Source organism: Malurus melanocephalus, unplaced genomic scaffold (assembly GCF_030028575.1).
Source record: "Malurus melanocephalus ecotype Western Australia unplaced genomic scaffold, MMel_1.1 scaffold_89, whole genome shotgun sequence".
NCBI lineage: Eukaryota > Metazoa > Chordata > Aves > Passeriformes > Maluridae > Malurus > Malurus melanocephalus.
Genome location: NW_026623321.1, coordinates 2276713 through 2303437, shown reverse-complemented (window position 1 = coordinate 2303437; position 26725 = coordinate 2276713). Strand labels below are relative to the sequence as shown.

At 40.8% G+C, this 26725-nt stretch overlaps 1 protein-coding gene across 3 annotated transcripts in view; it reads left to right on the top strand.

Annotated features, from left to right (window-relative positions):
- The window catches only part of EPHB6 (EPH receptor B6), a 72512-nt gene extending 49201 nt beyond the window's left edge, over positions 1 to 23311 (top strand). For all 3 annotated transcript variants that reach the window (XM_057368249.1, XM_057368250.1, XM_057368248.1), the window contains exons 7-17: positions 5658 to 5782; positions 6799 to 6961; positions 7726 to 7840; positions 10640 to 10695; positions 10812 to 10931; positions 11326 to 11573; positions 12493 to 12708; positions 13734 to 13883; positions 14032 to 14225; positions 15442 to 15597; positions 16621 to 23311. In XM_057368249.1, the coding sequence (XP_057224232.1) occupies positions 5658 to 5782; positions 6799 to 6961; positions 7726 to 7840; positions 10640 to 10695; positions 10812 to 10931; positions 11326 to 11573; positions 12493 to 12708; positions 13734 to 13883; positions 14032 to 14225; positions 15442 to 15597; positions 16621 to 16729 (1652 nt within the window). In that variant the 3' untranslated portion in view covers positions 16730 to 23311. The remainder of the gene's footprint in view (positions 1 to 5657; positions 5783 to 6798; positions 6962 to 7725; positions 7841 to 10639; positions 10696 to 10811; positions 10932 to 11325; positions 11574 to 12492; positions 12709 to 13733; positions 13884 to 14031; positions 14226 to 15441; positions 15598 to 16620) is intronic.
- The last annotated feature ends 3414 nt before the right edge of the window (positions 23312 to 26725 follow it).

Here is a 26725-nt window from a genome sequence, read left to right as displayed (position 1 = left end):
AACTACCATTTTTTCCCCAGCAACTTTCACTGAAGCATGCAGTAATGTCTGTTGTCAGAGACATGCAACTGAACTTATTCGTTCAGGCAGTTGCTACATTCCTAGAAAGAAGAGGAAAAGAGAAAGGCAGCAGAGATTTGAATGTTGGAGCAAATCAATGCAGACGTCTAAAAGCAAGAATATTGGCATTTTTTTAACTGAATCCAGGTGTTCTGAGAGCTAATGTGAGGATAAAGGTTATTTGACCAGGCTGCCTTGTACCTGTGAAAATGTATGTATCAGCTTTCTGCATCAGTGGGAATCAGAGCGGTGGGACCTGGCGATACCAAAAGTCTGTAGCACTGCAGAAATGAATGCTAGACAGTCTGAAGGCTTGTGTAAGAGTCTGAATGGGGACAAGGACAGTTTTGGGTAGTGCCAGGAAGTTTAAGAGGACCTGACAGAAGATTTTCACATGAAATGGTATGAGAAGAGGAAAGGAATTAAATGTCAAGTATGATTATGAGATTATGAAGGGAAATGATGAAGATGTTTGCTTTTCCAAAGAGACACAAGGGTATAGTAGACTTAGCTGGCAAAAGCAGGGACAAAGGCAAGGCATTTTCTTGTTGAAAACAAGAAAGAAATAACAAGAGAGATGTCAAAAGCTACATACTATTGCTTTTTGCCAGGCTAAAGCCAGCAGGTACAGCAAGAGGAATGTGAATTCCTCTGAATGTGTGTCCTCTGAACGAATTACATTGTTTTTCAAAGCAGTAAGCTGTTTGCTTATTTATGATCTAATTGCCAGCCCTGAGCACTCACCAAAGTTCCCTAAAAATTCATCTTTTTTGTTTTCTGTTCACGTAGGAGCAACAAAAATAGTCTTTTAAGTTTTCATTTTTCCYTTAGTGACATTAATGACATTTGTCAGCTTAGCCATCTTTAATGGATTTGCCCAGCTATGACTGGGAATTAAAAACAATTTCTATGGTCACTCCACAAAAAATAACTATTCTAGTTTCTCTTTGCAGAGAACAAATGTGCTTGTTTTCACAATTCAGATTTCTGTTTAAATGAAGACAGAAACCTTTTGAGCAAGTATAAATAGAAAGTACAAAGCAAAGCATGGCACCTTATGTCTTAAAGGCTGTTTTCCTCTTTATTAAGCATGACTGGAATGCATACACAAAAACTAGTAATAATTGCGGTTAGGGAAGTTAAAATAACTAATTTGCCCTTTTAAAGCATTCTTCATCTACAGGGAGTAAAAGTGCAAAGTTATGACAGAAGACAATCCAAGATACTTTTTAAGGATTTTTGGATATTTAGAGAAAGGGCCAGAACAAATTGGAAATGTGTGGAAAAATGTAGCACATTTTTAAAATAAAGCCAAGATGATAAACACATCAAGAAGGGAATTTCCATGCTGCATTCAAACTGACCTTCTTTGAAGATGATATTTGGGAAGCTGTGTGGAACAAAGCTAGGGTCTTCATGTCATTTGCTTGGAATATGAAGAAAATAGGATATGTGAAGAGGTARTGAAAGTGAAATAAGAATGTGGGAGTGGTAGATTTGGGGCTACTCTTAKAGAATATAGTGGCATGTTAGAGAACATTAGAGGCCTAGCTGAGGTTGATTAAACTGTGTAATTTCAGAAGATGATGGGGTGAAATGGAAGGGGAAGAAAGCACACAAATTGCTGGATAGAACACACAGGCCTTGGCAGGGTTTAGTTTAAATCCCAGCTGAGTGATGACCCATGGGCCAATTGTCTGAACTCCTTTTGTACTCCATGGGTGAGTGTCTCCTGACAACCAGAGAGTGGCTAAGCTTGGAAGAGACCTCTGGAAAGCATTCTCCAACCCTTCTGCTCACCAAGATCACCTCAGGCATATTGCCCATGATCACTTCTGAATATCACCAAGGCTGGAGGCTCTGCAGCCCCTTTGGATGAGGTGAGGCTTAGCAGCCTGCATGCCCCTTGATCCTCTTTCTTTCGCTTATTGAACAGAGGAGTGACATTTGTTTTCCACTGGTCTGCRGGCACCTCTCACAGTCGCCACGATGATTCAAAGATTATCAAAATCGCACGAGCCAGCTCCCTGATGCATCCCATCAGSACCCATGGAATTATGTGGTTTGCCTAAATATTCAGTCACCTGATGCCTGCAGAATTCCCCAGGGTCTGCAGGACCTGGTGTTCCTAAAGGCCGGTCTTCCTGGTAAAGACTGATGTGAAGAAGGTTCTGTGTCACCAGGACCCCTGTGCCATCCAGCAGTCAGCCCACATTTTCCCTCCTCCTTGTGGCCCTTCTGTTCTTAGTGAAGCCCTTCTTACTTTTGATATGCAGGGCCAGCTGTGATAGGCTCTGGCTTTCCTAGCCATGTGTCTACATGTTTGGACAATGCCTCTGTGTTCCTCTCAGATTACCTGTCCATGCTTCCACCTTCCATAAACTTCCATTTTGTGCCTGAGTTTAGCTAGCAGCTCCTTGTTCGAACATGCAGGCCTTTTGGCATTTTGTGCCTGGATTCCTGCTTGTTGGGRTGGACTGCTTTTGCATCTGGAGCAGGTAAGCTTTGCACATGAACTAGCTTTTTTGAGTCACTCTTCCCTCCAGAAGTCCATGAGACGTCTCCAGGCAGAACCACAAAGGGGTCATGTTGGCTCTCCTGAAGTATTGTCATGGAATAAAATATGGGTTGAATGTCACATGGCAAGGATGTTCATGGTCTGCTGAGAATGGCACTCGGCTGTGCTCTGCACAAGTGGGGATTGCTGTGTATTTTTACATGAGTCTGCACTTGCTTCACATTCCTTCCTCACCTAGTCTGTTGATTGAGATAGATTTTTAGTCTTGCAGGCATGTGTCTGCTGCCAGGAAAAAATTTGTCCTGCAATGTAGAAGAGTTGCAACTGACAACCCACACAATACAGAATCTGGGCATTCTGTTGTTTGGACTGTTCGGCAGCTTTAACTAGGTCTATAGGGGCAAGAATTTTCCATATATTTGCTGTTATTTAAATTGTATACAGAGAGCACTGCTTTTTCGATCTTAGTTAGAGGTCTGATCTCTTAGCATGTTTTTTTGCTCGCAGTAAATTAGAATAGGATAGGATAGAATAGAATAGAATAGAATAGAATAGAATAGAATAGAATAGAATAGAATAGAATAGAATAGAATAGAATAGAATAGAATAGAACAATTGGAAATGAACCTACAATGATCATCTAGTCCAACTTCCCAGACTGAATTGAGTCAGGCCCTTGATTTCAGCTGCCATTAGACAGGGATCTGACATGTCTATGTCTATAAACTCCATGCAAAAAGAAAAGAGGGAATAAAACCTACAGATTGTTATAGAACTGGACACATTTGAGTATACAAAACACAGCTTTGAAAGCAAAGTTCTGTTATAATAATTTTTGATAGCTGGCATGCAAACTAGGGAAAATACTCATCTARCATTTCTATTGAAGCAGAGATATGGTTCTTTAAATGTATATAGATGTAAAATCTTGAACTTTATATTTCCTAATGTATTAAGGCTGAGAGAATAACCTTGTAATACACCTCTGACAGAAATATGTACTTAACTCCACCAAGAATTATGTTCACATTAAACATCACCTTAGTATTAGTGATGTGATTCACATCACGTCAGTGTGAAATTTTTCAAAGGAGAAATCTTGATACCTTTTAATTGAAGTGATGGAAGAGCTCCCTGGCCAGTGTTTCATAATTTTTTTAGGTCCTTAAAAGAAAGACAATCATGTATCAAAATCTAAACGCTGTCTCAGAGAGGCAGATTAAAGACAACCTGCCCTGCAGTGATTCATAGCTGGTTTTATTTCTGAGAGTTTTTAATGGCTTTTGCCCTAAGTAGTGTCTGCTTATTAGGTACAAATCACTGAAATTACTATTTTTTAATACAACAGACTGCATTATCCTGGTTGCCCCCACCACCACTATCTGATTACCCTGAGTGATGGACTGGATAATAGGAACATTCTAGGATATGTCTGGATAATAGGAACATTCTAGAATGCTGTTGGCACATTGTTGAGATACACTTGAGTGAGGTTTTTGTCATTGCTTTGTTTGATTAATTCTTTCAGGCAGGGGAAAAAAATGGGGATTGGGAAGAAGTGAGAAGCAAGAGACAGATAACTGTTGAAGGTGGAAAGGAGAGGAATTGAGGGAAGATTTAACTCTGATCATTCTGCAGAATCTTAGTCCAGAACTAGAAGAAAGTCAGCTGTTTTCTGGTCATGTGGCTGTCTGTTTAGGTTTGCACCTCTGTGTGTTTGCTTTATGTCTTAGCCAAAGGGAATTAAACTTTTTGTAACATTAAATGTAGCAGAATCTGTCTTGATCAAGTGTTCAYTGACCAGTTACCTCCTGACATTTAAATACAGAGTTACTCATTTGCATCTTAAATGTTCCATATGGTCTTGGTTAATGGTTGCTCTCTTTCATTTGTCACAACATTCTCACTGGCAGGTGAAGTAGTCATTTAGTCCTGTTTGAAGGACAAGCAATGGTAATAAATAAAAGGAGTAAAGAGGAGAGAAAGCATTTTATTGCTTAGACTCCTACATTTTTGTTTCATTTACATTTTTAAATTAGTTCCCACTTGCCTGAGCTGTTTGAAGCCCATCTGAAATATGTTTTTCAGAATAATTTTATCTTGTTATTAAAAGAAATCCTTTTATCTTTTGCACAATTAATGAGGGAAGAAGATGCTATTCTGCAGGTTTTGATCATTTGCCAAATGTCTCTGCTTCATTCCTCACATCAAGGAAGTTTATGTCTGTTTTGTAAAACCAGTGGGGTTTGGTGGCAGCTTCTCATTGGCATGCTTTTACTGGAAAATTTAAATGTTGCTGAAAATGTTGCATGCGTTAGGAAAATGAGGATTCCCTAGCTGCTTACCTGTAAGTTTCTTGGCAACATGACATTTTGTTTGCAAAGAGAACGCAAAACTTGAGAAGAGCTTTGTGGCAGGCTGAAAAATCCTCCTAAAATTATCCTGAATTTTTTTCTTGGAAATCTCTTCCTAAGATAAACCTCATACTCTCTTAACTTCTGCATGAACCTGGAGAGTTTGCATGAATGTGCACATGGTTCTGGTAGAAGTGGATTTCCATTCTCCAGAAAGCTTCACGTGCAAGGCCTCCATTGCTCTGGTAGCCCATACTTGATTTTTTCCCCCTCAGGAAAAGAATTATAGTCTGGGGGAGAAGCAGAAAAGAAGTAACATGATCTGCTTTTGTTCTGACCACTGTCCCGTTCTTTGTCCAAGCATGATCTTAAGACAAAGCAGTGGCATGGACGACCTTCTCAGCTTGCATGTAAAAATTGCCCATTTGAAGATCAGAATTATATTCCAGCTACAATATAGACCATTTCTTAACTCCTGTGCATAATCAGTTGGATGTGAGTTTCTTCATTTTCTTTTTGTCTGAGTTGTCAATGACTGTGACTGCCAGCAGAGTAGTTGTGCCTGGATTTCTTCTGGTGATTTTACGAAGAATTTCATCATGCAAATTAAGGAAAATTAAAGGAAAAGCTGACCTAACTTTTTAACTCATCATAATGAATATTCCTTTATAGTTCATTTTTAAGCTTATCTCTTTGCGATCTCTCCTTTTTGTCGTTTATTCCAGTCCCATCTGCTGTCCCCATGATGCATCAGGTGAGTCGCACTACCAACAGCATCACACTGTCGTGGCCTCAGCCGGACCAGCCCAATGGGATCATCCTGGATTACCAGCTSCGCTACTTTGACAAGGTGAGCAAAAAGTGATTCTGTGCACTTTCGGTCTGATTCTGTGCACTTTCTGTTGGGAGATGTACCCCTGCATCTGGATGGACAAGGTGGAGCAAAATGCTTCAGTTATGAGGAAAGAACAAATTTTAGTAACACCAGGAGTTTGTGATGTACATGTCATCTGACATCAGCCCATCTGCATTTCGCAGCTTGGAAACACCTAGGGACAATGCAAATTTTTAAAAAGAGAAGACACTTGTTTAATATTAAGAAGCTGTGGCTTACAATAAGTTTAGCATCAGCTGACACAGGTAACAGCTGAAGGAGCTGAAATTTCTAAATACATTTATTGTATTGGACTCACTGCCAGTCTGTCGTGTGTGTGTGAGGAGAAGTCTCATGCCCCTTTTATGCCTGGACAGACATCTCTAAGAAATTTCATGAGGAGGAATTCACTGAGTRGCAAATATCTCTTTGTGAGCTGGAATTATAGCATGAAGTTGTCCTCCATTCCCATGTCTTGTGACTCGTAATCCATGTGACTTGAGGGGCAAGAGATGTGTGGGGCTGTTCAAACTCCCATTCCATGTTACTGGTCTTTCACATAAATATTTCTGCAGGATTTTGCAGGGCTACTGTTTTTTAGAGGTAAAAGGGACTGCTATTTGTGATAACATGTCTAGCAGCTGCCTGGATGCAGCATTACATGTGTTCTTGCTCTGAATTCTCCTAGGAGAGTACATGCATACGGATTTTGTAGAAAGTGAACCACAGGATAAAGTAATTTTGTCTCTCACTCTTGTTTAGATTGAGTCTTTAGCAGGGCTCTGTGGGAAGCCCAGGCCTCAGGGAATGAAAAGCAGTGAGGAATGAGTAGTGTGCAAGGAATTGAGGTCTGGAATAGCAGCTGTTGTTGGGAGGCTCTAAAAGAGGTTCAAGGAATATTGGGTTGACATGGAAACTATCATGCCTTGATGAGCAGAGCGAGCAGTGTAGGCAGAAGTTTCACATTCCATTTTGGTCATTGACATTCACAGGCAGAAGATGAGGATAATTCCCTGACCTTAACTAGTGAGACCAACATGGCCACCATATCCAGCCTGAGCCCAGGCAAGATCTACGCTTTCCAAGTGCGCGCCAGGACAGCCGTCGGCTATGGCCCTTACAGCGGGAAGATGTATTTCCAGACCTTAACAGGAGGTAAGTGCTGCCATTTCGTACCAAGCTCTGCACACAATCATCTTTCACTTGTGGTGTCCCTGATTGTATTGGCTTATCTTCTCAAGGACTGCTGCTTGATGCTCCTACTCAGCTTGTATTTCTGTGTATAATAACTTGCACATGCAGATTTGATTACTCAGAGGAGCTTCATGCTGTTCGAGGGCATTGTTTATGCTCCTGCCACACTCGCCAACCCTGCTCCTTGTTGCCAATGTGCCTCTGACCAGGTGCAGAATGTGCCAGTAAAAATCTCCTTAGGGGGATATTGCAGTGCACAGCACTATACCCTGCTGTAGTTTGGTGCCCAGCTGTCACAAAACTTCTTGCAGCTGGAAGCTCTGTGAATGTCTCAAAGACAGGTGGGACATGGGACACAAAGGTGGATGGGACACAGAGATATGTGCAGAAGCTTGCCTTGAGGCAGGATCACCATCCTGTTGGTATGGATCAAAGGTACTCAAGTATGTCACCAGCAAGCTAAATTAATAGGGGATGATGGGATTGCAGCCCATGTTTAGAGCTAAACTATACTTAAGTGGCTTGGCCTGTGTCAGTGGAACAGGGGAAGAAAAAGTGGATTCAGAGGAAGCACTGGCTTTTCAGATATAGGAAGGAAAGCATGAAGAAACAGGGGTTGGGGAGCCAAGGGCTGGTAGGAGTGGAATTAGGGGTGAGATGAGAAGAAGGGAAACTCTTCACAGTTTCTGCCTCTGTATTTGTGTGTCTGTGTGTCTTCCTTCCAGGGGAGCGCTCGGAGATGGCGCAGGACCGACTGCCACTGATCGTGGGCTCAGCACTCGGGGGTCTGGCCTTTTTGGTAATTGCTGCCATTGCCATCCTTGCCATCATCTTCAAGAGGTGAATTCCTTGACCTGCTCATGTGCACTTCAGACAGTGGAACTTTCTAACCCCCGCAACATAACCCCGTCCCAAGGGAAACTGCCTGATCTGCATTTATCCAGATGTCCTTGAAATGCCACTCTCTTAATTAAGAAAAGATCCTGCCCCATTGCTCCTATCTGAGGAGCCTCTCCTTTGGTAAACCACTCATGTGCTTAGCTGATATTTGGCYAGTTAGCAATATGAGCACAAGGAAAGCATTTCAGAGCTGATATTCAAAGGTATTTAAATGCATCGCTGTAAAGAAGGAGCTGTAAATTGCATTTTAGGCAAGCAAGTGGAGAAGGAAACAATGTAGTGGAGAAGGACTGGAAGGATAAGTATATGCATTATCCAGTTATTTAGAAGGTGATAAATACCCTTTTACCCAGGGCCGAGAGACAAGGGCTCATTTGCCGAAGAATAAAATCTATACAACCCCAATGATTCTGTGGAACACTAGCTCATAAAATATAGGTTAAAGAAAGCAAATACCACTTTCCATTTTGGAATGAATAAAGGGCATGTAAGAGATTGTAGAGGTAATCTGTTACAGAAAAAAAAAAAAAAAGGACAAATTTAAAAGAGGGTAAAAGTAAGGGCTGCTATTTTTGTAGAGGTACAAAAGTAAACAATGGGGGTTTTGTTATTTGAAGAAAAGAAACAGTCATTACCTGCTCCTTGAATTTACTGAGGTTTGAACTTAATCCCCTAGATTGTCAGTAATGGATTTCTGTATCTTTGCCTTAATGTGCCTCTGCACAAGAGGGACTTTTTAGCTTTTTCTACTGACATAAAAAAATGTATAAACTACTTAACTTTAAAAAATGGCTTCTAGTTTTAATGATTTCTTTTTTGTTCTCTTCCACTTTCTACATTTGTTTTCTACTCTTGTGTAAATTCTCTTTTAATATTTTTTCTATCTGGAAAGAAAATAATTATCAAACATTGTTATATTTAAAATGTTGCCTCCTTTTGTAGCTTTGAACTGTTAAAAACACAATTTCTTGTTACAGCTGGAAATGTGATATTATGTGCACAACTCAATAAAGCATATATTTTTCTAAAAAAACAACCCAAACCCAGAATAAATTAATATTACCAGAACTGTGTTGGGGGAAGACATTAATGGCATCTATAAATATACATATGAGGAAATATCGTAAAAATTACATTCATTTATACTTAAAGAATTATGTGCAGTTAATAGACAGTTTTTCAGAAAAAGTGGAGATAAAAAATCTCTATTTTTAATTTGTCCTTGATAAGAAAAATAAGTTTGAAGATGCATAAAATGAGGAACACCAGATGAAATGAGTAGTTCTTTAAAAGGTTGAACATATGCAGAGTCAAATGCTATGACTTTAACTTGTTTTTATAAATTGTTGGTTCACATTTTTCAGGCAATATGCAATGTAAAATACCTATTTTTGCTAATTGTTTTGTTGGATTTTTATATGGAAGGCAATTAGTTTGTTAGATAACCTGTAAAAAAATTAATGTAGGCCTGATTTTCGGCTTCAGCCACAGAATTAGATATCTTAGGTATAGGCCCCCACTAAAGCCAATTTCTTTGCACAAGAGAAAAAATTTTGAAGGTAGAACTGTCTGTGGTTTTGAAAAAAGTCCTCTGAAAGCAGGACTTTCAGAAAAAAGTCTGACAAGTAAGAATAACACAGTTAGCTGTTAGAACGTCAGAATTACTTATGTTCATAAAGAAAAGTAACATAATATTTCATGATACTTTGTCTTCAAATGCTAATTGAATCAGCAGCTAAAAGGTCTCGTGCTGAAACAGCAAAACATATGAGTTGACACAAATCCATGCAGACAGCAGGGGTACTGCAGGATACTGTAGGGTTTGACTTACAATCTGGTCTAATTAATAGGATAATTGGAAACCAGCATGAATTGTACATTTTTTTTTWAAACTAAAAAAAGGAGACTGTTTGGAACAAAAGAAGTAGCTTGAAAATGGAAAATATATTTAGAGCAAACGAAGAATAGGATGAAACCTAAAATAATTAGAAATTAAATTTAAAATAATTAATTGTGTGGGAAATATATGCTTGAATCATACACATTTAGAAGGAGAGTAAAATCTGAGAAATGCCTGTGCTGAGAAGGATCTATGCTTACTGGAAGTTAGATGCATACATGCAATAAACATCACATAACAAAGACCATACCTGTTTTGATCTACACATGCAGAAATCACATCGCGGAACAYATTTCCATCTGTCTGGGTCTCTGTGGTTTGGTTTGGTTACCATACTTATGGAAAGAATGGCCAAAGTAAATGCTGTTAAACAAAGCCAGACGGAAAAATAATTGGGGAAAATCTATACATATTGAGCGTTAGAGTAAATGGCTCCTAGAATGTTTTTGAAGAACATGAAAGGCATCACAGGAGTTGGCTTAGATTATAATTGAAAAGAATAATTTGTTGTAATTACMTGAAATTTAAATGCAAATTTGGCCTGAATAGCAAGAAAACTTCCAAGGCAGTAATGTTAAACTGTAATTTTTTTTTTTTCAGGGTAGTGGTGGAGGCCCTATCGTTTGTCATTTCCAAAGTGGGGATGCAAACGGTGGTGTAAAAACTACCACAAAGAAAACAAGCATGCACTGGTTACCAGGAGATGGGCAGGATCTTAAAACCCATCTTCTACCCCTAATTTCAAGGATTCTTTGAGCCTTGCACTGAGAAGCCTGCCCCAGCATTGGATGAGAGACTCTTGTGTGTATTTTGACTTTCCTTTCCTTTGTGTCCTGCAGTAAAAGGCGAGAGACTCCATACACAGACCGCCTGCAGCAGTATATCGGTGCACGAGGTGAGTTGTGCTTGAGCAACAGATGGCAAGGCCCTGTCTCGTTTCAGGACTCATTAATACCTGTGTGTTTCAGGGTTTGATTCTGGCAATGTTTTGGGCTGTTTCCCCCMCTGCAGGGCTTGGAGTGAAGTATTACATTGATCCTTCAACCTATGAAGATCCCAATGAAGCCATTCGAGAATTTGCCAAGGAGATCGACGTGTCCCTCATCAAGATTGAGGAGGTCATTGGATCAGGTATTGTGAGACTGCAGATTTTAAAGTGTCTTSATGTTCACCTTGAGATCTGGCATGCTACTGCCTGAAATGGATCCATGGATCCATGGCACATCAAATGTCCCAGGATACCTAAATCTTAATTTTTACCAAAATTCATTTTAACCAACTAATCCTTAGATGCTGTCTCTAAACCAAGTTTAAAAYACCCTTTGAAGACTCAGAGCTCCTCATTTGAAACCTGAAGATGTGGTCTCCAACCTTCACCAAAAACTTTGCCTAAATCTAAACAGTTCTAGTAACCCCATTTCCAAGCAGCTCCTGGAGTTGCCCACAGTAAAATGCTTTAGTCCATCTGACTAAAATTCACTGCTGTGTCCCCTTACTTGATGTGTGTTTGTTCCCTCCCTGACAGGAGAGTTTGGAGAGGTGTGCTTTGGGCGCCTGAAGCACCCAGGGAAGCGGGAATACATGGTCGCTATTAAGACGTTGAAGTCAGGTTACACAGAGGACCAGCGGCGGGAGTTCCTGAGCGAGGCCAGCATCATGGGGCAGTTTGAGCATCCCAATGTCATCCACCTGGAGGGAGTGGTCACCAAGAGCCGACCGGTCATGATTGTCACAGAGTTCATGGAGAATGGATCGTTGGATTCCTTCCTCAGGGTACCACAGAGTCTCCCACAACCATTAACCTCTTCATCTTGCTGTGTGCCAGTCTCAGATCTGATAATTCTGCCCGTCCTTCCTCTTCATTCCTATCTCTCCAAGCCCTCAGTTGCCCTCTTGAGGTTCAGTAGAAATGATAGCAAATTACCACAGTAAGTGGTTTTGGGCCAACATAGTGAAAAGATTTCAAAGACTTAACAGTCATTTAAAATTCCTTCTGTGTTTTAGACTTCTCCAACTCCAATAATTAATGTAAACAGTACAAAATTGTTTATCTTTGTACACACCCTTTCAGTTGCTTATGTGCAGGTTCCAGATTTTTCCTTTCTAATAATGTTTTACAGACTTTATTTCACAAGTTATTTCCAAGTTTTAACRTTGTAATGAAGTAATGAAACTTGGAGCTATTTTTGGATTTAGTGTGTTTGAGTAATGAAACACAAATATGGACAATCTATGTAGTATAGCTGCTTCRCTTCTCTTTTTTTGCTGATTCATGTGCTAATTCAGCCAGAGATGCTTTGGCAGGTAAAATTTGAAGGGCACATGAACCSCTTGAGTAGAATTGCATAGAATCCAATGTAAAAATCTTACTAAAAGCATATTTGTATGCTCACATTCATTTAACCATTTTAGTAGTTAGCGAGATTAGGTGTAGGGTGCTAAGGGAGGATGTGGCCACAAGAGAGATTTGCTTTCAGGAAAAGATCACCAGTGTCTGATTTCATTTGAGATTCATTGCTTTAAGCCCACCCTCCTTTCTCATTTGCTGTCCCTGCACTTCAGATTTTGGCTGAAGTTAAGATGTATGTTCTCTGACTTCATAAACCCACCTTGTTACCTTGCTCTTTGATCGTGTCCCCTGTTGRCTTGGTGTTCTGTGGTCACAAGAGGCTGTTTCCCTGCTCCCTTGCAGCAGAAGGAAGGGCAGTTCAGTGTGCTGCAGCTGGTGGGAATGCTGCGGGGGATTGCAGCCGGYATGCGCTACCTGTCCGACATGAACTACGTGCATCGTGACCTGGCYGCTCGGAACATCCTGGTCAACAGCAACCTGGTGTGCAAGGTGTCAGACTTTGGGYTGTCCCGCTTCCTGGAGGATGATGCTTCAAATCCCACCTACACTGGAGGTCTGGTGAGTTACTGCTGTGGAGGGAGTCATTGCAGTGCTGACAGATAGAATTTTTTCTTGTGTTCCTCCTCTTTATTCCATCGTAAGACCATAGAGAACAGTGGAGTAGAGCCTTCTATCCTGTGGGATATTTGTTCCAAAGCAGTAAAAATTAAAAATAACTGAGTATCTGAGCCAGTYTGCCATGTGAAGTCTCAGTGCTGTTCTTTGTGGTGTGATGGTGAATAGGTCAAACCTCACAGCCTGATTTAGCTTTTATCTTCCCCCTTTCATTAGGCTTTGATAGGAAGCATAAAAGGCTGAAGGAGAGATTGAAATCCTGTACTACCACTTTTTGATGAAAGAGTTGGGTTTTTTCCTACAGAAAAGATAAATTGCCTACGTGTATTTATGGGCTTACAACCAATCATCAAATGAGTTTATTGACTATGAAGTTGTGACACCTGTCACACATGCTGCAAAAGGGGTGGGAGTGTAATAGGTGGGTTGAAAAAGAAGGGGATGAAGAATTCAGTCACTGAAAAGTAAAACAATTCTTAGATCTGTGCATTTTGAAGAACCAGCACCTGAATGATGCAGGTCATACCTGCAGTCAGACCTGCAGTCAGAGAGGTCAAGATGGAAAGAGAAACGAGTTAATGCCAGCAGTGCTAGGTCTGTCTGTCCTTAGTGCTGCAGTTTGGCATTATTTAAATGGCTTTTGATTTCCAAATGATTGTGACTCAGGAGGATTTTGCTATATGCCACTTTCAAATGCTGCAAAGTAAAGCTGTGAAAGTATAAAATCATGGGATTTGTCGCAGTGAGGAGGCATGATTCTCTCATTTATCCTTCTCAGTAAAGTACGGTGGAAACCTTGAACATAGTATGAATTGAAACCAGCAGTGTTTCCAAGACAGAATCAATGGGGCTGTCACCCCGTGCTCTGAGTTGTGTTATGCTGCTGACATCTGATTGGTTCAGTGATGTTCTTTTCACAAGCAGTCCTTATCTCACCACATTCTRGCTGCTTTCTCTCTGCTTCCCAGGGCTGCAAAATCCCCATCCGCTGGACCGCCCCTGAAGCCATCCAGTACCGCAAGTTCACCTCCTCCAGTGATGTCTGGAGCTATGGCATTGTCATGTGGGAGGTGATGTCCTACGGTGAGAGGCCTTACTGGGACATGTCCAATCAGGATGTAAGTTTTGGAATTGGTGAGGATGTATATCTGCCTCTCTGTCCTGTATCGATTTGAGCTGAAGAAAGCCACACACACTGAGTGATTGAAGCTCTTTGGTCTTTTGTTTTCCCAGCTGTGGTAAAGCTTTGTTCTTTTTCTGCTGTAGGTGATTAATGCCATTGACCAGGACTATCGCCTGCCACCACCCCCAGACTGCCCAACTGTTTTGCACCTGCTGATGCTTGACTGCTGGCAGAAGGAGCGGGTCCAGAGACCCAAATTTGAGCAAATAGTCAGTGCCCTGGATAAAATGATTCGCAAGCCATCAGCTCTCAAAGCCATTGGCACTGGGACCAGCAGGTGAGATGTGGATTTAATGCAAAATAAGAGGACTTGTCTCAGTAGGCATCATGAGGAAAAGAAAGCAATAAATCCGGCTAAATAGTTGGGGGTTTTTTTCTGACCCTCTCATTTGAGACTGGGAACAAACAGGAAGAGAAAAAAAAAGAGGAAGCATGTTGGAAGAACTGTATATACTGATTCAGTTAATGGAGAGTTGTGAGTGCTGAATGTGACAGGAGATAAATCTCAGTGAATTGCACTGAGGATGAATGAGAGATCATAGGGAATGAAGGGCAGGACACATCTGGGTGCAGCTGCATGAGATGTTCTGTGACCACACCATATTGTGTGACCRCAAGAGATGATGAAGGAAAGGAAGACCTTCGTTTATGGAGGGAAGGAAGTCTCTAGATAAGAATAATTAGAACTGCAGTTTGCATCCCATATTTTTCCAACTGCATTTTGCAGTCTGATGGAACAAGAGGCAGGAGGTCAGCAAAGGAGAAGTCTCTGGAGGGATAAATGGTGCCAAGGTTAGTTGGCTGCTGGGCTGATGACGAAATTACATCCTGCTGGCCTGGAGGGTTTTTCCCTGTGGTTATAAATCTTGTCTCTATGGAATGTACTTCACAGCTGGGGGAGGGGAAAAGTATCTAGTGATACCCAGTTTACTAAAGTTTACAGCTTTGGGACAGATTCAGATAGTGAGGAAAAGAGCAAGTGCCATATGTAAACAGTCATTTCTTTGGCATTTTACTGCAATTCTTTTATCTGATGGGTGTTGGAGCTGAAACAATGCACTCATTGTCTCACCGGTGACTGTCTGACCCAAAGAGAGCATCTAGGAGAGGGAGATCTAGACACAGAGGTAGAAAGGTAAATAATGTCTCTTTCAGAAACCTCCTCACTGCAGCTCCTGGGTAACAGATCTAGACCAAGAAAGTGTGGAAGCACCTTGGGCAACGAGAATGTGCCTGAGAGAGTATGGGCAATGGGAAGGGAGAATCAGTTCCTTGGGTTGGTTAATTGTTCTTGAGCAGAAAAAGAGACATGGGTAGCATAGAAATAGCACATGAAGGTGGATCTTTAGGAGTCAGGGCATGAAGAACCAATGTCATTGTTCTTCATTCTGTCCTCTTCAGAGGCTGCATTCTCTGCCTCTCATAATCCTTACTTTACCAGTGTGGTCAGTTGAAGTTGATAACTTGGGTTTTAGAATCTGCCTCTTTTGCAGACCGTCTCAGCCTCTCCTGAGCAACTGTCCTCCAGATTTCCCTTCCCTCAGCAATGCCCACGAGTGGTTGGATGCTATCAAGATGGGCCGCTACAAGGAGAATTTTGACCAGGCTGGGCTGGCTACATTCGATGTCATATCACGCATGACGCTCGAGTGAGTAGCAGGACAAAGAGCAACAGCACCAGACACTGAGTTTTCCATGCAGAAAGTGGAAGCAGTGTGAGGAATTGGCTATATGGAGAATATGTACACCTGAAAAAGGAGAGGGAAGCCAAAGCAAAGTAGCTACTGTTCCTTGCATATCACTAGGGCCTCTGGACACCATCCATGCCTTGATACAATTGTAATCTGTTTTTATGAGCACTGATACTGATCCAATGTGCATCCAAAAACTTATTGTCAGTGTTGCTGAGAGCCTGCTACATCAGAATGTTCATGACAGCGAGCACAGATGATAACAACCACTTTTAAGCAGATGTGTGGAACCAGCCGCACCATATACTGGATTGAAGTAAAATGTAGGAGAAAGGATCCAGGAAAAGGAACACTCTTGGAATCATGGAATGGTTTGGTTAGAAGGAGCCTTTAAAGATCATCTTGTCCAACACCCTTGCCATGAGCAGGGAYACCTTTCACTAGATGATGCTGCTCAGAGCACTGATCAACTTGACTATGAATGCCTACAGGGATGGGACATCCACAATTTCTCCTGGCAGCCTGTATCTGTGTCCCACCACCCTTCCTTATCTCCAGTCTAAATCTACCCCCTTTCTGTTTAAAATCACTCTCCCTGGTTCTGTCACTATAGGGCCTGGTAAAAAGTTGTTTTCCATCTTTCTGGTAAGCCCCCTTTATATATTGGAAAAGATCTTTTTGKAGCCTTCTCTTCTTCTGGCTAACAACTCCAACTGTTTCTTTCATAGGAGATCAGCCCTCTGATCCTTTTCATGGCCCACTTYTTCTGCTTCTTTTTGTACCTACCAAGTTCTGCCAACACCCCCTCCACCCACACACATTTGTTAAGCAAAAGCAGAAGCCTTGTCAGCTTTTCTCAGGCACGGACAGGCACACGCACATATCCATACACATTGATTTGCATCTCCAGCAAAATGGACTGAGACTTTTCAGAACAAGCAGTCCATTTTAACAACTTCCATGTCCTCTGTTCTTTTGCAGAGACATCCAGCGCATTGGCATCACCCTCGTTGGCCACCAGAAGAAGATTCTAAACAGCATCCAGCTGATGCGAGTCCATTTGAATCAACTTGAACCAGTTGAAGTGTGATGTTTACATCATCCTTATTCCTAGTCTCAAACTCTGGAAAGGTTCTGGGGGAGTTCAGAGGGATTTTCAATGTAAGGAAAAGACGTCAGTATACTACTTGAAGACTTAATGCACCCAGAAAGTGCACTCTACATGTCCTGTTCCATGAACAAAACAAAGCCTTGCTGTGATTTGGAAGCAGAGCTAAATGACTGGTGACAATTAAATGTGGCTGACGTCATACATTGGGAATGGGTTTGGGGTGGGAAGGTTATAATAACATGGGGCGGAGATGGAATAATGGCTTGGACAGATCACAAGCACCTGTTGCCTCTTGTGTGCCAACAAAAGGTATCTGACAACTTCACAAAGTCATCAACAGGCTTTATTTATGGCTGAGAGCCCAGCAAAGCTGCAAAGGCATAATAAAGGCAACAAAAAATTAGCATTTTTTTCAGAAGAATGCCATCGTGGTGTGAGAGATTATTCCTCAGATGGAGATGAGCATCAGGCTATCASTTGGCATGCCAGCTCAGTTCGGAACTGAAGTTCCAGCTAGTGCACAGTATGTGGTAAGCAAAAACAGATGTCACCTGGTAAAGAGGTTCAGAGTAAAGGGTTCCAAATTCAGTGCTATTTCGTGTGCAGTTCTGGGTCTGCTTCATGATGGGAATTACTAATCTGTTGTTCTGATGTGGGGAACAGTCCATCTCTGTTTATGGGACTGCCACAGAATGGATWAGTAACGAATCCTAGAATCCGTCCTGCAGGATCTGCAAATGGAGAGGGAAAYAAATAGGTTCTGGTTCTCACAAGCCCATTCTTGTGAGGAGAGGTTAAGCTCTGATACTCCGAGATCCTAAGTACGCAGAACCTGGGTTTCGTTCTCTTCTGAGCCCCATGCRGTGAAAAGACTAACAAAAAAATCATAAGCTCTTTGCTGTTGAAAAATAATTCCTCTTTTTCTCACCTTAGCCATTRGGCACAGTTGTTTGAATATTGTTTTTGAAGAAAATGCAGACCTGCAGGAGTCAACTCCAAACAGATAGTTTGAATGAGGGATGTGAAACTCTTCCATAAGTTTTTGTCAAGAATGATTCCATCCCCACAAGTCACTTCAGTCCTTAAAAAAGGGCTAAGAATGTTCTTGGGATCCCGTCAGACAGACTAGTACCTGCTTAAGGAAAGATCTGCTTCAAGATCTGTATCTCTCTGTCCCTATGAGCCTAAGCTTGAGAGGARAACTCATAAACTATGCACTTGTCTACCTCATCAACACATGGGAAGGGAAATAGAAATGGCCCCGGTGAGCAAGACCCCAATTATGATACTTCTTTGTGTCTAGAGAGGAAATAACCCCAACWGTTCTGGTCTGTGCTCATCTGCTGGCTCACTGTGAAACACACATGAACCTGGTGTATTTTTCCAGCTGTTAGAACATCGCAACTTCTTCAGATACTACTCCTGTATGGATTTAATGGTTCCTGCAGTCAACCCAGCAGCTGAAGACCAAAAAGAAGAGTCCAATAATATGATAGGAGGTGCTGCAGAATAGTTGCACTAAGTAGCCAATGCAGTTCAGGCTCTTTGTTACATCATAAGAGTAACATTATTGTTAATTCTTTTTAGTTGAAGAGGGAGAACAGCAGTGCTTTTTCTGAGATATAAAAAAGTCCATTCAAAAACAATAAAAGTATACATGAATAAAACATTCATGTATAAAGAGAGTGTGAAGATTAAAAAAAAAAAACCCAAATCACATCAGACTGGAGTCCAACCCTAGAAGATTTCAGTCTGTGCTTTTTAAGGGGTTTCTGGAAACYTGTAATACTCACACATCCAGTCACATGTATGCTGACTGACTGTCAGCTCCACCCACGGCATCTGAGACAGAACAAGTGTTGTCCTCTTCAGGAAGCATATTGAGCACAAGATGTTGAGGGGAATCTGTGGTCTCTAGCACCTTCCATATATATTCACCAGAGGACAACAGTGCATGTATGCATCCTCATATATGAGTGTATTCTAGAAGTTCTGTGTGCCATTTGGGGGAACAAGGCAGCCTTTCTTTTCCATGCCTTGAGTGGTCAGGATTAGTGGAGAGATTCGCAATCTAGATYAAATCCTGTGGCTTCTTCTCARCCTAGAAAGTTRCATGCAGAAAATACATTGTAGGAGRTGAAATGGGAGCCTTGTCTGAATCCTGTTCTAGTACAATGAGACTTAGAACTGCACAAGGGACAGGCTTGGCATCACATTTGTATGGGAATGGATAGCTCTATTCRTTAAGAAGTCTCTCCATTCTCTTTATTCCCAGTTTTCTATTACCTGTTTTCAGGTGCTTGTTTTCTTACATGGTTTGGGATGCAAAGGTTCTCAAGTTGCAGTGCAGTTTGTGTTATTTGCCATCATGTTACTCCTTAACTCTGCAAGCATGGAGGGAGGGCAGTTGTGGCAAAAGCATTAGAAATACCCTGATCTTAGGTTTCTCAGTCATCTGAAACCAGAAATTTTACATTCTATTTCCCAGTCATCTGGGATATCCTGCAGTATATGAGCACCCTCAACAGGTAGGAATGAGATTGAAAAGAGAAATGAGTGGGCTCACCTAGGCACSTGATACTGCTCTTCACCAGAAGAGTGAGAAACAATGCCCAAAAAGTCTTAGCTGTATTCTTTGCCAGAGAAGCAATGGTAGACAAGAAGTTATTGCCTACCTTTACTCCATATGATTTCTATAATGGGCAGTATATAAGAGTAATGAATAAATCAAATGCACAGGGATCAGTGCCCCCTTCTTGAGGGCATTAGGCATTTGTATGAAAGCTCAGAAGAGTCATACCTATAACTAGAAAGAAGATATTTCAAAGAATAATGTCCTTTCTGCTTRAACACCAAATTTCACTGTCTGGAAATAGGAAGAAACTTCACCTTAAGGCAAGCTGTTTTGTAATTATTCCTGATGAGGTTCCTTGAACCTGTCTTTTTGGTGTCTGTTGCTGGACAACCTCCCAGACAGATAATTGGATCTGCACCAGGATGTCAGTTAATGTACTGTGCTGCCAGAGAACACATCGGGCGAGCAAGTTCCCACCTATGCTGCTTTGGCAGCCAAGTGAAATTCTCAGCCAGGAGCTACGTGCCTGTGTGCTCCTGCCTCACTAAGCCATGGCATGTTTCTGTCAGAAGCAGGTCCTGCTCACCAGAGTGTTCAAAGACAGCACAGAAGCAAAGATTTTTCTTCCGTCCCTAAAATGATTTTAAGGAAAGCTCAATGACAGTGTGACTTACAAAGTGATTTCTGTGCACCCAAGTATGCATTAATTCATGTGCAGGTGAAATGGCTGAAGTGCCTGGTTTCTTGTTTGTTTGTTTGTTTGTTTGTTTAAAATTGAAGGATGTAATCTTAGTGCATGCTTCAACAACACTGCATTAGGGCTAATTGAGGGAGCACAAACTGCTTAGTGGAGAGAAATGCTGGAAGAGGCTCCTTGTTTAGCACAAATATATTCATCACCTAGGGCTATCTTGAATGAAAGAAGCTGCTGCAGCTAGTCCCAGACAATTCATGCATTATGAAGCTGAATGAAACSTGTGGGTGTGGTGGGAAATGATGAACACCACCAAGGAACTCAMCTTTAATAAACAAACAAGGGTAGAGCTGTCCCTACGACTGGATCTTCCTCGGTCAGGATTCCAGCCAGCAAGTCCACCTGAGGGCTGCTCCAAGTGAAGATAACCAGCTTGGATCCTTCCTGCCTTTGAAAAGATTTTTCAGCAGTCAGCGACACAATTCTTACACACAGAGAGGCAGCTAGGCAGTAGATTGAGGTTTAGGACAAAAGTCCTAAAAGATTATTTCTCTTTCCTGAAACCGGGTAATTTAGAATCTTTGRCTATCATTAAAATACAGCATGGAAGAGGAAACTTCTTACTCTACCAAAGAGCCAGTCTAATCCTTCACTTTTCAAATCAATGTGGAGAAAATGGCGCCTCTCAGAATTTACATTTTGTTGTGGCATTCAAGGTCATCGTGCTCTGTGTGAAGCTGTTCCACTTGAGTGTTGCTGAAAGTGCTGCTCTGAGCTAATGAAAAGCCTCCGAGTCGTCTGGTTCCTTGTGGAGCTGTAACTGGGACCTGCTCAAAGAGGAATCGCTCCCCCTGGTGTGCTGAAATACAGAACTGAAGTGTCCTACTGTGCTGAAATGCAGAGTTGCCCTCAAAAAGCCTTGGAGCTTGSCTGTTTCGTTTCTCTTTCCCGAGTGAAGAGAAAACTCTCTTCCTGAAATATTCGCAGTTGAAACRTAGGGATTCATGAAAACATTGAGATTTCCTTCTGGTTTCTGCCATTATCTCTGTTCCTTGAACAGAGTAATGTGGTATTTTTGTCAACTGCTCCAAGAGCAAATCATGAGTGCTGTGTCTTGGCATCTGTGCCTCAAATAGCGGATAGTTTGGCCTTTTATTTATGTATCTTATACAAGACCAAGTGTGYTTTGCTGACAGTGATAAAGCTGTTTGCTTCTGAAAACTAATTCATTAAATTCAGGCCTTACTAAGTAAGATTGGATTTTTTACAGTTTACAGTGATGTTAGAAACTATACAGGCTGCTGTCTAAAACTAGAATTGGAATTGCATCTAAGCAACTCTCATTGTATTTTGCCAAACCTACTACTGCCCATGCATTTGGACAGCTGGAACAGATTGATCATTTATAAACAATTCTGTTGCTGAGAACAAACTCTTGCCCTCTTTGAACCCTTCTAACTCTGCAAGTGAACAGGAGATTAAAAATAAGAAAATCAGGTTTATTCAGAGAAGTCAGCTTGTTGTACAGATATGAATGACAAAGCACTTTCTGCAATAAGCTATTTAAAAATAGATCTATTCATGTTGCTCTGTTACAAAAGACAGTAATTGCAATGTACCTTACTGCCTCTAATATTAAGGTAGAAGAAGGAACATTGATCTTTACCCTCCAGGACAGTACACTTCACCTCTTGACCCACTGTTGAGTTTAATTTACATTTTACTGAAGAATTTTTGTTAGAAAAGCATCTTATCTTGATTAATTCAGGAATAGTGAATCTCCAAGATACCTTGGACTGTTTTTTTTYCCCATGACTGTGATAATTTTTCATTGCTGTTTGCCTGGCACTTTTTGTACAYTACCCAGTTTGGATAAAGAGCTGTTTGTAATCTGATACTTCTGCATTTTCCACCATAATTAGGTCACATATTCACTTCTTTATGCCCTAAAAAATGAAATATTCAAATGTCTCCCTGTCACACATCTTGTTTGGTCCTCCCATCATTGTTATGGTTCTCTTCCTCATTGCATTTTTGGCCTTCCTTTCAAAGATGAGAATATGAAGAACAGACAAAAGCAGTCTCACTGATATTCTACATGGACAGGAAACCRGTCTCTCACACTGACTGTTCGCTGCTTATTCACCCACAGATCACAGTAAGCCTTTCACAATTGAGTTCTTTGACTCAATCAGGACACTCTGATCCTTCTGACGTAAATGTTTTTTTAGGAAACCCATTTTATGTAGATAGAAAGTGCACTCTTTTTTTTTCCCAGCTGTCAAGCACTGCTCTTAGAGGAGAGTTTTCAAAAAATGGATCTTCATATTGACATTTTACAATGCTAAGCAGTTTTTAATCAGTATTTTCAATCTAATAGGCCATAAAATGATCCATAAGTGAAGTTTGGACTACATAAGAATTTTGTGGAAGCTTTGTTGTCCGAATCTCAAAGTAAGTATTCACAGGAATTGCCCGAATTAAGGAAAATATGTCCGCCACTTCCTCCCTAGACACAGTTTTCCCTTGCTTGTTCAGGGCCTTGTCAGAAGAATCTAGCATCTAGTTGTTCCTGGGTTTTCAGCTCTCCTTAAATACAATGAATGAACCTGTGACTTCCATTTTATGAAAATCCAAGGACAGARGAGTTACAAATTCTGGGTTATACTGCTATAACAATTCTTTAATTGCATCTAGGAATTTACAAATATAAAACATCTAAAAATGAAAGTGATCCACAACTTGTGTGTCCCTAATGGCCATGTCAAAGATAGACCTTACCACCTGCCAAATGCTGGTTCATGGCTATTGCTTTGTATTTTATCTATTTTTTCCTCCTTCTTTGAGAGAGTGCCCATCAGGTCCCTKAAAAGGTACAGCCAGGGCAAAGCCAGACGAGGTAAACTCTTAAGTCTCGTATGTATGATCTGATGGGTAAGCACAGCAGCAGTATTCTAGGATCTAAAATAAYTCAGTCAAGATATTCTCAAACTATATCCCCTCACTGAAATAGATCAGCTAGAGCAACTATGGATCACAGGCTCRGGTATTTAGATGTTCGAGTGTTTTCGTGGGTCTGGATGGCCGTGCTGTAAAATTATCCTGGAATTTTTGTTACATAACTCTGACTGTGCTCTGGGGTTGTGCAGGGCTGTGATGTGTGTGTTCCATCACAGCAACTCRACTGTTTCCATACATCACTTGGGATCTGTGATCCCATTCACATGGGAATGCACCATGTGAATTATCGGGTCTTTTAATCTGATGACAAAAATAAAATAAATGATRTGCACCCCTTTCAGTCCTTTCTTCAAATTGATCCATCATAGTCACAATCTCACAATACTGAACTACTCTTATTTCTTAAGTAATTGTATTCATAGTGTTCTAGTCATCAATTTCCTCTTCTTTTTCATTTTTTTGGCATACCAGGTCAGAGAAAGGACCCATTCTTGGATCTTCTCTGTCTTCTTTAATCATCTGCTTAGATGGTGGCATAGGTAAAAAGAAGTATAGATTTATCCCTAATCCATTAATGTAAACTGGAGAACTGATTTCATTTTCTTCAAGTTTGTAGTTTACCAGTGCCTAAGATGGAATATTTTTCACCATGAGGTGGAAAAGTASCATTCAAATGAACCCGAAGGAGGATTCAGTGTCAAAAAACGTCTCCACTTACACACCACCGCTTCATTTGAAATTCCCACAACATTCCAAAATTATTTGCTGAAGGCAAAAACAGTGGAGGAACCTAGGGGGTTTGCCTCAAAAAGAGAGAAAATTATTTTGATAAGAATCAACTCATAGCTGAGTAAAGACAGAGCAAATGMAAGATTTAAATTCTTCAGAGGAAAATGTGAAGGGAGTTAGAACTTACAGACTAAGCAGAGAGAACATAAGACACAAACAAGTGAATCCACAAAGAATTCTAAAAGTAAGAAACTGCTTTGGACTTAGAGCCTCAAAATGACTGAAAATGCAGCAAATCTAGATATCACATCTCTAAGCAACCTACTCCTGTGCTTTATCACCCTCCCAGTAAAATGTGTTTCTTCATGTTCAGATGGAACATTCTGTGTTTTAGTTTGTGCTGGTTGCCTCTTTTTCTGTCACTGAACACCGCTGAAAGAGCCTATGAAATATGTTGGCCAGTCCCAGGCCTCTCTGCCTCACCTCACAGGAAAGAAACTGCAGTGCATAAATTGTCTTGGTGGCCTTTTGTTGCACCCTGTGTGGCAGCTCCGTGCCTCTCTGGCTCTTGGAAGCCCAGATCTGGACACAGAACTCCAGGGGGTGCCTCAGCAGAGCTCAGCAGAGGGGAAGGGCCACCTCTGCTGGCAGCATTCTGCCTAATGCAGCCCAGGATTAGCTTTCTTGGTGGCAAGGACACGCTGCTGCCTCATGTTCAACTTGTGGTCCATCAGTACCCCCAGACTTTTTTCTGCAAAGTCATACAGCCAGGCATAATTTATAACAAGGTTGGGGGTGTTTTCAGCATTTCATTTTGCTGCAGGAGGAGAAATTTTCCTTGATTTAGGGGGGAAGGAGGTGTGGAGAGAAAGAACTATTCAAATACTGAAATACAGGTGGAAGCCTAACAAAAACCAAGTTGTTTACAAACATTGGAAAGGACAAACAAAAGGGGAAATTAATAGCTTGCATTAATCTTAGGTCCTGTTTCTAATTTAGCTCTTACTTATTGTCTCTATTATCAGGGCAAATATTGTCTCTATTATCAGGGCAAACCAGTGGATGCACTTACTTAGCATTCATCATGTGAAGAGAAGTTCATCGTGCACAGTGCAAGGCTCACGTCCCACTTCAATCTTATTTTATAGTGTGAGTAGGATGTAAAGCAGTTCATCAGCCTCATAATGGCTCTATTTACACAGATTTTTTTTCCCTCATAAAAGTAGTTCACTTAAAATGCCTTTGCTTCAATGAAATGTCACTGTATTTACAGTGAAGTAATCAAGAGTAAGATTAGACCACCATCTGTGGCAGATTTGATTTGAAAAATGTCTAACTCTCTGAAAAGTTGCTTTTATTAAGCATCTACATAGAGACATAAGTGACCCTCTTCTGGAAACTTTCATGCTTTCTCAATTGGAATTAGATGATGGACCAGTAACAGTTTTGAAGGACAACATTGAAGACTCAATGGGATGGAAAGATCTACAATGTTCGTTTCAGTAGGAGTAGATTTTGGTGTTCCCAGGAAAGAAATGGAAGTAAAAATGTAAGAACTCATAGTACAGTCATATATAAACACAAAATACATGTGTATATACAGACCACAGGTGTGCACCACACAGATGTTTGTCTGAAAAGGAATGGTGGTGTCAGTATGAAAAGTAATAGTAAATTTCTCTTCTAAACTTGTYTCCTTACACTCATAGGTTGAGGCATTGACAGTTACTAAATACAGTGGCCAGCTCATTGACTAACATAAATAAAATATTGGCATTTATTGCACTATTTCAGCTTTTAGCATATGACAATTCAGTCCAGTAGCATCTTAAGGGGAAAACCCAACATTATAGGAAGAAGCAGTACAACAAGCAAGCTAACAGAATCTGAAGAAATGAAAACCAAAATTTAAAAAATTATTTTGGATTTGCATATTTGGATTTGCATATTTTCCCCCTGTCCTGCAGAGCTTTTCTGTTCTCCAGGGGTAATTCAGATTACCAGTATAATGAAAAGATTATTCTCTCCTGCAACAAGGCACTATGCTGATGTTACATCTCTGCCTTGCCAAATCCTGGCAGCAGAGGTGTTGCAGCATTTCAAAGAGAGTTTTGTTTTGGGTTTGGTTTTTTTTTTATCATAGACAGATAGATGTTTTGTGTCTAGAGAGAGCCTTACTGAGTGTTAGCATATTAATAATAATTCCTTTCTTTATCTATCTAATTTAAAGTGAGTGGGGATTTGTCTGCTAAGTGCCTAACACTTTGTATCCCCAGTTCCATACTATCACAAATATTTCCTGATACTCAGCCTACACTTTTGATTATCAAATTTCAAGCCCCTTTTTGTTGTTGTATTTTTGAGACCTTTATGAATATTTGCTCTCTGTGGCTGTCGTGTGCTTTTTTGAAGCATATGATTAGATGAGATGAGATGGTGTGGTGGGCTGAGATGTGACATGACACAGAGACCATAGGAGAGAAAGGAAGAAGGAAATGCATCCACATGAGAAAGAAATTGGAAAGAGCTTTGGAAAGAAAATCACAGGTCTGTGCACTCTGAAGCAATGCTCTTCAATTTCAAAAGGGTAGATAAGAAATTATATGAATATTTCATATACACATATTCTCAGACATCTGAATTTTAAATTAATAATATTGCTGCCACAAAGCCATCTGTATTAATTGAAGGGGMAAACCATGAAGCCATGGCTGATGTCAAATGTCACCTTGTAATACATCTGGACCTGCAGAACAGTTCCATTTGAAAAGAAACCATTATTAATGTGGATACATTTGCACAGTCTGCCCTTTTGTGGTTTTTTGATAGTTTTTATGCTGACTGTGGTTTAACATTACTTTCCACAGACAGCAGAACTTCATGTTGCCTATTTCTCTTYGCAGTTGAGGTTGCAGAGTATTTTCATAGTTGCACATGAAGCGCTGACAGTCTTGGCACAAGAGAAAACATGGTATGAAGTTTCAGATTAGTTGTATTAGAGTTGTGATGGGTGACG